This window comes from Sciurus carolinensis, chromosome 6, assembly GCF_902686445.1.
Source record: "Sciurus carolinensis chromosome 6, mSciCar1.2, whole genome shotgun sequence".
Taxonomy (NCBI): Eukaryota; Metazoa; Chordata; class Mammalia; order Rodentia; family Sciuridae; genus Sciurus; species Sciurus carolinensis.
Window position 1 is genome coordinate 67,730,188 of NC_062218.1, and position 13,522 is coordinate 67,743,709.

The following is a 13,522-nucleotide window of genomic DNA, read 5'->3' on the forward strand; positions in this document are numbered from 1 at the left end:
TTGGCATGAAGTAGGAATTAATTATGTGGCATTTTTGATACGTTCATTCATTTACCCTGTGTATTTTATTGAGTACTAACTTGAGCTCTAGATGGATAATATTCACTTAGATATAGTCCCTGCCTGCATGAAGTAAGCCTTCTGATGAGGAAACAGTAAAAATAAGTAAACAAGAAAATAAATGTCTAAGTGCACATTTTGATATGTCATTATGATGGAAATTACGCTGAAAGTGAAGAGACTACAAAGAGAATCAGGATTGAGGTGATCCCCACAGAGGAAGTCGTATGTGCGCAGTCCTTGAGGTGCGAAAAACTTAATTTGTTGAGGGTGCTGAGAGTCAGAGTGCAAGTCAGTGTGTCCTGGAAATATGGGTCAGGAGGCATATCTGGCATGAAAGGAGGTGAGAGAGATCAGAAGGGGCCATGTCATGCAGGGCTTTGTAGGAGGTAAGTTAATTTGGATTTTGAGTCACTGTGCAAAGGTCATTATCAACGACTTAAACATTTGACAGTTTGCAAAAATTTGCAATTTTTGGTCGAGAACATTGGATAGAGACTGTGCTCTTACAAGATGCTTCTTCAAGAATATATTAGTTTCTTAAATTAGGTTAATCTTTTTCTGTGAATTATAGAGAGATACATTTTTGATAATTCAGATTTTCAGGAAACATTAGTAATAGGTGGTAAATCAGAAAATGAAGAAAACCTGAGTTATTTTAAGTGGAAAAGAAGGCAGCATGAATATGCAACCTCCTGTTCTTTCATGGAGATTGTTGAGGAAAAGTTTTCCTTATACCTCTACATTTTCTGCATATGTTGTGAGTGAGCTACTTACTGTTCTTTGTTCTGAAATATCTTTTGTTTATATAACAGCCTTGAAAGGTAAAAATAGTGCCTCTTTCTGTAGCAAATAGATCTATTTATAACCTTGAAAAACAAATAGTGTTTCCTGAAGGAGCAAAGGGCAGGTAGTCTTACTAAACATTATCAAAGACGGGTTCTTCAAGCTCTTATTTCGCTCCTGAAATGAAACTCGCTTTGTATAGAGGCATCCACCAGGGCCTACGGTGTTGCTCCTTGGGCAAGGAGGGCTGATGATGCTCATGCAGCTCCCTGTGTGGTGAGTAATAAAGTCCTTTGTCTCTGACCCAGGAGTCCTTTGTCTTCTTCCAGTATCCATAAAACTAGCAGGATAACCTGTTAGCTTACAAGTGGGTAAGGTCTCAAACTCTTCACAGTTCTCTGTAAATTCCTCAGCAATCTAGGGCAGTTTATACCCTAGTGTTTTTTTTTTTTTTTTTTTTTTTTTTGCAGTCTTTAAGATATTCACTTAACACTTTTTTTTTGTCACTGCCTTTCTCCTCTAAAGTCACAAGATGAGCTATTCTCAGACAATCACATCTTAAGTGTGACTTCTATTCTAAAATACATGTGTGAAACCTGCTATCTATTAATTATTCTGCTTTAAGTATTCTTAACCAAGTGGGAGAATTTTTTGACAATAAAATGAATGCTACACTAAAATTTTAGGATCATCAAAACATATGATACTTGATTTAAAATTAAAAATTTTGTATGTGTTTGAAAACATTACCCAAGCAGATTTCCATGAAAGATCTTACATGATAATCTCTAAGGGATTAACACAATGGTGTTTTTAGCCTTTGTAGAACCACCATTATTACACTGCAGGATGGCCTTGGCTTTTTGCCTTCTCCTCACCAGGGATGTGAAGAGCAGGCACAGCCTCTGCTACCTGGGGAGACTGCATGGTACTGCTCTAGCAGCTCGAAATGTTCTGTATTTGCACTTTTCAAAATAGTGACCATGGGCCACACGTGTGGCTAGCCACTCAACATGTGAGATTTGACTTGTTCAAATTGAGAACTGTTGTAAGTTTAAATTATGTACCAGATCTCAGACTTGGGGAAGAAAAGCAATGTAAAATATCATTAACAACACTTAAAATTGAGAATGGTTGAAGTAATATTTTAGATAGATTAAATAAAAATAGGACTAAAATTAATTTCATGTTTATTTTTACTTTCAACGTGTCTCCCATATGTAGTGTGGTTCTAGACTTTTGCTACTTAAAAGGCAGTCCTCGGGCCAACATCAGCAGCATGCAGCTCATCAGAAACTTAGAATCCCACACCCTACCCACACTTACTGCATCAGAATGTGTATTCCAGTAAAACCCATGTGATTTGTATGCACGTTACAGTTCGAGTTGGAGAGAGTTTCCTAAGACTAGGAGTGCCAGATTTAGCCAATAAAAATATAAGGCATTCAGTTAAATTTACTTTTCAGATAAACAATGCAATTTAAATATAGTATGTCTCAAATATTGCATGAGACACGAAAGAGAGTCCCCTTAAACTTAAAAGCCCCAATTTCCCCAATTTCCATATAAATTATTTTTCTGCAATTAAACTTCCTCATGCTAACAATGGAAACTGAGGAACTGGCCCCAAAGCCTGGGCAGGTGCCAGCAGGGGTTGAAACTAGTACTGTGGTATATTCTCTGGCTAATACTGTCTAGCCAGATCTATATATGTATGTTTTTCCTGCTTTTTGTCCTATTGTATGCACTTTCCACCCTCTCCTCTTATAAAAGCTATTTGCACCCCTGAGCCCTCTAAAGATGGAGGTTTGAGACAGAAAAGGTGTCCTCTGTTTTCCCTGGCTTTTAGTAAACCTGTTTTCTTCCATCAACCTCTGTCTTCTGAGTTTTGCAGTTGGGTGGCAAGCAGTAGAACTTGTAATTCTGGAAGCAGACCACTGATATTAAAATTATTTGTTTTTCCGAAGTTTAGATTTAACTGGATATTCCACGCTTTATCTGACAACTGTAGATAAGACTAAATTTCTCCTATCCAGACCTTGTTTTAGTACTTGAAATTTCTCAGACTTAGGAAAGGACCAAATAGACAAAAGGATAAGTGGAAAGTGGAAGTTGGGAGAGGGGAGGACAAAGGGAAGAAAAGGGTCAGGGAGAACAGGAGAGAGAAGAGCAAGGGAGGGTAACAGGGAGGTGGTTAGGGTCAAAGTATGGTATTTGCATGTACAAGTATGCCACAATTAAAACCATTATTAAAATGCACTAATGAAAAAAAATCTTAGGGGAAAAAGTACCCCTTTCAGTTACCAGTACTTTATCATTGACGATATCAAGATCGCTAGGTGACAAAAATGCTGCTGCTTCACTTTGGAAGATTTTCTTTATTGTGGCATTTTTAATTACATTTTTCTAAAATGTAAAATAACCCTTATAGATTTAGTTGTTCGGTCCTATTGGATCCTGTTTTTTGGGTGAAAGCTTTTTAAGGGGGTTTGGTGGGAATAGAGGTCAGCCAGTAACAACAGGTGTTCTTTCTTTAGCTAAGCACTGAAGAAGAGGCTTTCATCTACCATCATCATATTAAAGGTTCACAACAACTCTTTAAGTGTTCTTGTTCCCATTCCACAGATGAGGAAACAAGGGGGAAAATCACTTGCCTGGCACCAGCTGGGTGTGCAATTGCCTGGTGTCTGACTCCAAAGCCAATGCTCTTCACCATTCCCTTCAATGCCTCTGAGCAGGTGGAGAGGGATGAATTCAACAGGAAACCTTGAGCTGGGATGTATGTAAATTTAGGTAAGTTCCAGAGATTTATTTTACTGGTTTATTCACCTGAAAGATGCATGTAAAAATATATACTTCATAGATTTTGTGACAGTATCTAAACAATGCAAATTTCTCAAAAGATCTTATTTGATAAATAGATTTTCTCTAAAAAGTTGCTCCCTACAGTCATTCAATGAGATGAGTAATTAAAAACCTAAATATTGGTTTCATTCTATACTCTAAATTAAGCAATATTAGGTCCGTCCCTCTGCCCTCCTCCACATAACACATCCTGGGGAAAACTGTTCCTTTATTGGTTGAATATGCTGTCAGTTACATGGCATGAAAAGTACTGCTTCTGCTCTGTTTGCATTATGAATTAGCAGATGTGCTTGGTTTGAAGAAACTGATTCATTCCTTAATGGGAAGAAAAATCTTGTTTAGTTTTTCACTTCTTTTTTTATGTATGGGATTTTCACTAACTTTGGACCAGATATTTACCAGGAAGAATGTAAGGTGAGTAACTGTATATCTTTTAATGCAGTGCATTTGTGAACTTCAATGCAAGTCTGACATTGGATGGTTCTGTTATTTCTTTAAATTGTCAAATATCTACATTTGTTTATGGCTCCAAATTGATAAACTAGCTACTAAATGGTTCAAAATGAATATAGTTAGCTACTAAAATTATCAAACTGGAGTTTATAATTAAGACATTAAAAATAATCTTTATTGTAAGAGGCAAGGATTATTTGTTCAAAATACCCAAGAAACATTGCATTATATATGCAAGTGTATGTTTATCAAAAAATGTTTCCTTAAATCAGTGTTCAGGTTTCTTTTTTTTTATTATTTTTACAAACTGCATTTTGATTCACTGTACACAAATGGAGTACAACTTTCATTTCTATGGTTGTACACGATGTAGATTCACACCATTCGTGTAATCATACATGTACATGGGGTAATGTTGTCTGTCTCATTCCACCATCTTTCAAACCCCTGCACCCTCCCCCCTTTCATTTCCTTCTACATAATCTAAAGTTCCTCCATCAGGTTACTTTTATACTTACAAGTAAATGTTAATTTCACAGTTTCTCCTGTTATCATGGGAGAAGTAAGAAAAAAATTTAAAATCTCAGGAATATATAACATGTCCCTTAAAGAAAAGTTGTTAAATAATTTTAACTTGTATGAGATGGTAATTGTGTATGATACATGTATTTGTAATTAACAAGCACAATTTCTATTTTTACTCTTATTGTCCCTTTGTTTTCTTTCTGCACTGTATAAGGGAGCATATAGAAGTTTATCTACAAAAAAAGAATATTCAGAATCTGAATAGCAGTTAATTTATGTTATGTCTCCCAATTACTCATTATGTGCTATTTCAATAAATGCACCAGGGAATTTAGTGTGAACACAAAGCATAGCAGCAAGCAGAGTGATCTAGAAAAACTTGTCTTGAAGAATTCTTAAGTCAGCAGCAGATAAAAGCTGTAAGGGTAGGCATCTTAATTCTTAAGTCAGCAGCAGATAAAAGCTGTAAGGGTAGGCATCTTAAATTTTTCTCCCCTTTTTTTCCCCAAATCAGTTGGTACTTTCCTTCAGGTTTGCTTTTAAATAGTAACTGACTTATTTTCCTAAGTGGTTAAAGTTTAATAATGTTTCCCCACCAAGTTTATACAGAAATGACTGATATGTGTATTATACTGGAAAATATATGCCAAGAATTATAAAAACCCAAATTCTGTTTTTAAGACAAGGTTAACAAATTTAAATAATCTTAACTACAGAAGCTTTAGATCTTAAAAATTGTATAAATCAATTATCATTCAAGTCTAATAATATGGCACATTCATTCATTATAAAGCTCAGATACCTCTTGATTGCTGTTTCATGAATGTTCTTTCAAATCATGGATCTGAAATTAAAAATACCTTTCAACTTCGTAGGACTATTCCATATTCAAAAGTCTTTAGGAAGGACGACTGCAGTTTGAGCTTGATGCAGGTTTCCTTAAGCTTAGGAAGAATTCTTCCTTTTCACATTCCTTCCTCATGTTGGGTTTATTCTGGAATCAAAAGGAAATCTGTGATCTCCCATTTTCCACTTTGATTTTGGAGCTTATTAATTTGTTTGTTTGTTCCTGCATGTAACACATTTTAAAAATACTTTGTACTTTTCAACAGCTAGGCACTGCGCTAGGCTCTGGGTCTTTAGTGGAGACCAAAATAGGTGGAGTCCCTGCCCTCATAGACTAAGACTAGTGAAGAGATGCTTATTAATCAAGTAATAAATAAAATTATTAAGCAACATGGAAATATGAGGAAAAACTATGGGAGACTGAGCACATAAAATGGTATCTGAACTAGTGTAATAAGACCATGCTCCTGAGGAAGAGATATTTGAGTTGTCATTAGGAGAATATGTAGAAAATAACTAGGATGATGCAGAACATTCCAGACAGAGGGAAGAGCATGTGTTAAGGCTTTTATGAGGGAAGAAGGAAACCCGGGGACTGAAGAAAGCAAGTGTAGCTGGAGCAGAGAGAAAAGGGAAGAGGTGAACTGAGGCAAGCACAGTCGGTAGACTGAGGACTTCAGGGCATGTAGGTCATGGTGGGAGTAAGGCTTTTGTCCTCAGAAAGACCATGACAGAGCCGCCTCATTGTCACGTTCACCTGCATGAAGGCATATGGCACTCACTGCTACAAATCTAAGATTCTTGATTACTTTTCAAGTATTCCAGAGACCCTTTTTACTGGAAAAGGGTTTGATAGTTCCTACTGTCATTCAGAGATTGTATAGTAATGGGAAAATGTACATGTATTTTGTCTGGCTTGAGATTACCCTTTACAGTAAAACCTCATTAATTCAGACTTAGAGGTGTGTGCAGAGCCTATCTGGATTACAGCTTGTTTTAGAAAGTACAGCTGCTTTGTTATATCCATGGTTATTAGATGTTCAGACCAGAGACATTGAAAAGACAATGAACTTGTGTTGTCTACTAGAAATCTTTTCTTAGTGAACACATGGAAAAATTTAATTAGCAGAACAAAGCCTCAAATGAGCCAGTACTACTAATGATACTGTTGCTCATTCATTCACTTTGTACTTTTATTCAATAAACATTTATTAAACTCCCCTACTAACTAAATATTTTCAATTGATCTGATCAATTTTATGTTACCTAGGTAAAATATATCTCACAATTTTCTGTTTTTGTTCACTAAGATATTTAAAAATTGAGTATGTAACCTGGCATCATGAAATATGATTTTTGAATAAAATTCAAATTAAGGAAAATTTAGAAATCTATTTGTGTAGTTATATTATTAGAAAGCTTGAAGCTCTCCAAGAAGTAGTGACTGGATATTAGATTTTCTTGTATGTATTTAGTGACATTTTAATTTGCATTATAGAATTTGGAGTTTAACTCAGGAAATTAAATTTCTTAGTGCTCCTAGAATGGGCTCAGAGGACTGATTCATGCTAACTCCTCTCACAAGAGTCTTATTATAAATAACAACATCTTCCACACAAACTGTTATATTGAGGGAGTTCTTAAATCTTTATTTGAAGTAGCCCCAAATTAGAAATACCCTAGATACCCATCAATGTATGCAAAGACAAATAAAATGTGGTATATTGACAATATTCTTAGCAATAAAAGAATGAACTTTTGATATATGCAACAATATACATTGATTTTAAAGTCGTTATGTTAAGACTGAAAAAACCAGACACTGAAGAATATATATGATTCTATTAATATAAAATTCTAGAATATGCAAACTAATCTAAAGGGAGAGAAAGCCAGTCTATACATTCCTGGGCCTGAGGGTGGAGAGAACATCTCTCTCCACTGCAGAAATGCTTGGGGATATTTTTATGAGTTGTCTTGGTTTGTTTTTTTTGCTGCTGTGACTAAAAGGACCCAACCAGCACAATTATAGAAAAGGAAGAGTTTAGTTGAGTGCTCACAGTTTCAGAGGTCTCAATCCATAGACAGTAATCTCCATTCCTTGGGGCTGGAGGTGAGGCAAGACATCATGGTGGAAGAGTGTGGCAGAGGCAAGCAGCTCACATCATCAGGGAGCAGAGAGAGAGAGACTCCACTCTCCAGATACAAAATAAATACCTCATAGCCACGCCCTAATTCCCACCACCTCCAGCCACACCCTATCACTTCAATGAATTCTATCAGAGATTAAATCACTGATTGGGTTAAGACTCTTACAACCCAATCATTTCTCCTCTGAAACTTCCTGCATTGTTTCACATGTGAGTTTTTGGGGAACACCTCACATCCAAACCATAACATGAGTGATGTAAATATTCTGTATCTTTATTGTAGCAGTGATATCGTGAGTATGTGCTGGTGCCAAAATTGATAGATTTGTATACTTTGTATATAGTTAATTGTACACAAACTATACTTCTATAAAATGAGTGAATAAGAAAGAGTGAATAATTGCATGCATACATGAATTTATTTAGGGCACCTAGTAGACATCATTGTCCCCAATTTGTCATCTTCAGAAATTCTCTGTAGATAACAGATCATATTATAAAGAGAATAGTACATTTAATTTGTAATTGATTCCATATGATTAATTCTAAAGCACTTTACTATGATTTGACTTTAGTAACTCTGGCTATAATTATTTTTTGCATACATATCATGACATATAACATATATTTTTTAATAATTAAAATGTTAAGGTTACATAATAGTGATATGTTAAGCATAGAGTTTGATGTGCCTTCTCATATACTACAGGTAAAACTTATGAAAAACTTCAAATGTATAATAAACAAAATCTTTAGAACATTTATGACCCATTTGGAGATTTAAACACTAAAAATATTTAATGTTAAAGAATTATCAATATGTTATAGCTGTCATCATGCTGTTATTTTTTGAAGTCCTTATCTTTTAGGGTAGATTCAAAATGATATAATTTCTGGTATTTTCTTCAAAATATTACAGGGGAGAAGTGGGTTATGACTTGCTAATTAATAAAGCTAAATGATAGAAACAGGCACGTAGGGAGATTCTAAAATATTTTTGTTTATAAAACATTTCATGATGAAATATATATATATATATATATATTCTAACCTCACAACTTCACTTCAGGAATTTATCTTAAAGAACTTCACATGGGTATGAACAAACAATCCACAATTTTTACACTGCCCCTAAATTGGAAACAACTTGTGTCAAGTAGCTTTTAATTACTATGATGGAATATCTGACACAGGCTACTTATGAAAAGAAAAAAAAAAAAAAAAAAAGAAGTCCATGTAGCTCACAACTTTAGAAGTTCAGAAGCATCAGAAGCATGGTCCCTGTACTGACTCAGTTTTGGCGAGAGCTCCCTGATGGGTAGCGAGTGGGAGTGCTGGAACAGGTGTCAGGAGCAAGTGATCACACCTTGAGCCAGGAATCAGGGAGAAGAGAAGGGGCAGGTTTGCGCCTTTTATAACAACTTTTTCACAAGAGCTATTAATGGTTCACATGAAAACTACTGCATGTGCTCAATAACCTAAAGATCTCCCACTATACCTGACCTCCCAATACTGACATCCTGGGTATCAAGCTATTAATCAGAATGAAATTTTGGGGGGAACCTCAATTCATAGTATAACTTAAATACTTAAGAATGTTATGAGGTGCAACTTAAGAACAGACTGATCACCACTGAGAAGTCCAAATTTGAGGGTCTTTATTAAACCGACCGGCTGTCTCACACAATGCCCCAAAAAATGGCTATTGGGAGAACAGCCCCGACCACAGGGTTGTAGGGGTTCTTATACCAAAACTCACATTAATCATAAGTGTCTGTTGCTATGATTTGAAATTACACATTAACATCATGAGATCATCGACAGGGGGGGAAGTGGGTCAGAATGAGCCTTACCTAGGTACAAACTAAAGAATGGTTACTAACATCCACACAATCACTATTCACATGGTACATTTTTTAGGAGCAATAGGGATCAAAAGAGAACAATTTTTCTTTACATAGGAATTATCATTCTGAATTGTTAAACATGTCACACTAAGTAACTGATGATGGACACAGAGGCGGGGTGTTCCCATGGGAGAAGTTTATTTCCTACATAACATGGAGTCTCAGAGCAAAATGGAGTCTGTTTAGTCATTTCCCTTAGAGTCTGGCCTATAACATTCTCATGGAGTCAGATCTGTGAGCCCATCACAAGATAGGAATTTGGCAGCGACTCGGGAGGCTGAGGCAGGAGGATCACAAGTTCAAAGCCAGCCTCAGCAACTTAGTGAGACCCTCTCACAAAATAAAAAATAAAAATGACTGGGGATATGACTCAGTGGTTAAATGCCCCTGGGTTCAATACCTGATAATAAATAAATAAATGAATAAATAAATAAAATAGGAATTTGGTTAAAGATATTATGATAACATTTTCATGATGTAATATCACATTGAATTCAAAATTGTATCAGAAATATATATAGCATAAGTAACTACTTGTGATATATTTTTATGTAAAAAAAAAATTGCAGACTCCCGTCTGGGTGCCATGGCATTCACCTGTGATCTCAGCAGCTCAGGAGGCCAAGGCAGGAGGATTGAGAGCTCAAAGTCAGCCTCAGCAAAAGTGAGGCACTAAGCAACTCAGTGAGACTGTCTCTAAATAAAGTACAAAAAAGGGCTGGGGATGTGGCTCAGTGGTTGAGTGCCCCTGTGTAGAGGTGTGTGCCAGGCTAGCTCAGGGCAGGTAAGAGCCGACGGAGTCATAACCCAGACCCCGGGAGTTGGGTAAATGCAGGCTTGTGGCGAACAACCTGCAAACTCATTTATTGCAGGACAAATCATACATTTTATAGACTTTTAACCCAATCACAATGTGCCCCGGGGATCAGACCACCAGGTCCCTATACAGGTTCCCTTGGTAACACTAGGTAAATTTGAGGACCGTTTGCTTTCCTAAGTGACCAGAGTGGAATGCTCCTCTCAGTAAGTATTCCTGATGGGCGTGAATGTGTGAAGGTTTTCCTTACACACTTGAGACATTCACAGTTGCTAGCCAAGACTTAGGATTTCTCCCAACACCCCTGAGTTCAATTCCCAGTACCAAAACAAAAAAATTGCAAACTCCAAAATAGTATGTTCACAAAAATCTGTTTTTAAGTTTTATAAAAAGTAAATTGTATATGCATGCGGTATATGGATGTATGTTTATGTGTGTATAGAGAGACTGGAAGTATATATCTCATAATTTCTATTCTCATCATTTTCTAAAATACCTTTTTGGTACCTGGATTTTTTTAAATGACAAGAATTGCTTATTTTGGCTTTAATATATTAACAATACAATATAGTATATAATTTCACTATAAAACATTTTATTATGCTTTATTCTTTTGTTATTATTTGTTTTTGGTTAAACCTCTGTGCCTAGCACACTGCTTGACATATGGAGGGCTTTCTACAATATTCAATGAATAAGGATCAGGGTTGATTTTTAAAATTTTTTCTTTAAACTTTTCTGAATTGTCTATATTTTCTTTGAAGAATATGTATTACTTTTTATATCAGAAATTCCACTATTAAAAAATGAATACTTCTGAAAGTCTAAGGTTCTGCTCCTCTGCTCTGAGATATAATTCCTGAAATATGCCTCTTTTTTTTTGCATCTTTTTAAAATTTATTTTTAAATTTTAATTTATTTTTATTGTAAACAAATGGGATACATGTTGTTTCTGTTATACATGGAGTAACAGCATACCATTTACGTAATCATACATTTACATAAGGTAATGATGTTTGATTCATTCTGTTGTTTTTTCCTCCCCCCACCCCTCCCACCCCTCTTTTCCCTCTATACAGTCCCTCCTTCCTCCATTCTTGCCCCCCTCCCACCCCCCCATTATGTGTCATCATCTGCTTATCAGTGAGATCATTCATCCTTTGGTCTTTTGAGATTGGCTTATCTCACTTAGCATGATATTCGCCAATTTCATCCATTTGCCTGCAAATGCCATAATTTTATTATTCTTTATAGCTGAGTAATATTCCATTGTATGTATATACCACAGTTTCTTTATCCATCATCAATTGAAGGACATCTAGGTTGGTTCCACAGTCTGGCTATTGTGAATTGAGCAGCTATGAACATTGATGTGGCTGTATCTCTGTAGTATGCTGATTTTAAGTCCTTTGGGTATAGGCCAAGGAGTGGGATAGCTGGGTCAAATGGTGGGTCCATAAGTTTTCTAAGGAATCTCCATACTGCTTTCCAGAGTGGCTGCACTAATTTGCATCCCCACCAGCAATGGATGAGTGTACCTTTTCCCCCACATCCTCTCCAACACCTATTGTAATGTACAAAGCTGCTCTCCCAACCCTTTCCAATGCAGCCATTTCCCTGCCTCCCAACTACTGTCAGTCTGTGGACATCCTAGCTAGCTATTGGTTCATCAGTCAGCTTGCAAGTATCCTTCTCCGTTATTGGTCCTGTTAGCCCAGCGGGATTCTTAAAGATAGCTTCACTGCCATCTTTTCTCTCTTGCCTTTCTCTCCCCCTGACTCACTTTCTTTCTCCTCCTTGTTTTCCACTCTCTCTAGTGCATGCCCTTTCTCTTTCCTTTCTCTTTTCCCCTCATTTTCTCTCTTACCCTGCAGGGAGACACTCTATTTGCTTAATAAACTCCCTTATGTGATTTCCTGTGTCTGGCGTGGTTTTTGTGGGATTCCTTACATTGGTGCCGTGACTCAGATGGGTCCTTCCACTGCCTCTTAAGCAAGTGGAAACCCATCTGATGCCCCAGTGGCCCCCGGAAACAGCCCCACCTTCCATTCACCCAGACACTCAGCTTTTTGCATGCAACACTGGACTTCAGATTGGTGAGTTCCCTTAGACAGGTCCCCACTCTAGACCACTTAAACATACCTCTGCTGACCTGAGAAGTGACCGTTGAGTGTCCAGGGCTCTCAAGGTGGCTGAGGGGTGGGGGCACCCCAGCCACAACTTTTATAGTTACGGCTGGCCCATATAGTCGGTCTTACCTGCCGGGTGGATTCCTGATTTTATGGTGGAGATTCTCTCTTAGGGTTGAGGCTCATCTCGTGCTCGCACTCGTACTCAAAAACCCTGACATCAGGTCCTCAACTCTTCTTGGCTTTTGCCTGGCCCCACATTGATGTTTGTGTGATGACATCATCTATGTGCTGCCTTCTCGTCTCCAGTCAACTACTCTGGCCTCGGGATGCCCTGGTCACAGACTCGGCTGTATCAGTCTCCACCATGGGATCTGGGTCCTCCAATGCGGCAGATTCAACCCTTCGCCTGACCCCTGGCTTAAAGCCATCAAAATTCCTTTGTGTAATGGCACACAGCTTCCGTGAGTGAGCGGGCAGATGGAAAGGAATTCCTTATCTTCAAGTCTCTTCCTTCTTGCTTCTTGGCTCTTCCTGCAAACTCAAACACTGCCTCCTTCTCCCCCTCTTAATCCCTCCTCCTCCTCCAACTTTGACTCAGCTGTTTCTGCTTCCATTCCCTGGCCCAGCCCACCTAGTTCTCCTGCCACAAGGTCCTGTATAGGCCGCTGTGGAGGGAATAACCAGCCCAACCATCAGTGGCATGTCCCAGTAAGGAGTGTGATATAGCAGCCCCATTCCCCACAAGTAGTGGGAGATAATGTTTCACAATTTTCTGCATCCAAACCTAATTGGTTACTAACCAGGGAAAAGGGTTAAAATGCCCTAGGCATCAAGTTTCTGTTAGAACCAGTTAGCCCCTTTCAGACCTCATTCAAGCCTTACATTGAAATGTAAATGGAGGAAGGCCCAGTGGGAGATCAGTCTGAAACCCAAGGGGGGGAAAATGTCCATTTTAAATTTCTCCTGGGCTGCAACACTTTA

At 37.5% G+C, this 13,522-nt stretch overlaps 1 protein-coding gene across 2 annotated transcripts in view; it reads left to right on the forward strand.

Annotated features, from left to right (window-relative positions):
• Positions 1 to 987: 987 nt before the first annotated feature.
• LOC124987243 (V-type proton ATPase subunit S1-like protein) overlaps positions 988 to 13,522 on the forward strand; it is a 32,596-nt gene continuing 20,061 nt past the window's right edge. Inside the window, exons 1-2 of one of the 2 annotated variants that reach the window (XM_047556344.1) lie at positions 988 to 1,122; positions 3,472 to 3,639. Coding sequence is in view for 1 of the 2 variants with exons in the window: in XM_047556343.1 (XP_047412299.1) it covers positions 4,031 to 4,125 (95 nt within the window). In the remaining variant the exon portion in view is untranslated. Of the gene's footprint in view, positions 1,123 to 3,471; positions 3,640 to 4,030; positions 4,126 to 13,522 lie in introns of those variants that run through there. The other variant, XM_047556343.1, reaches the window with a different exon arrangement.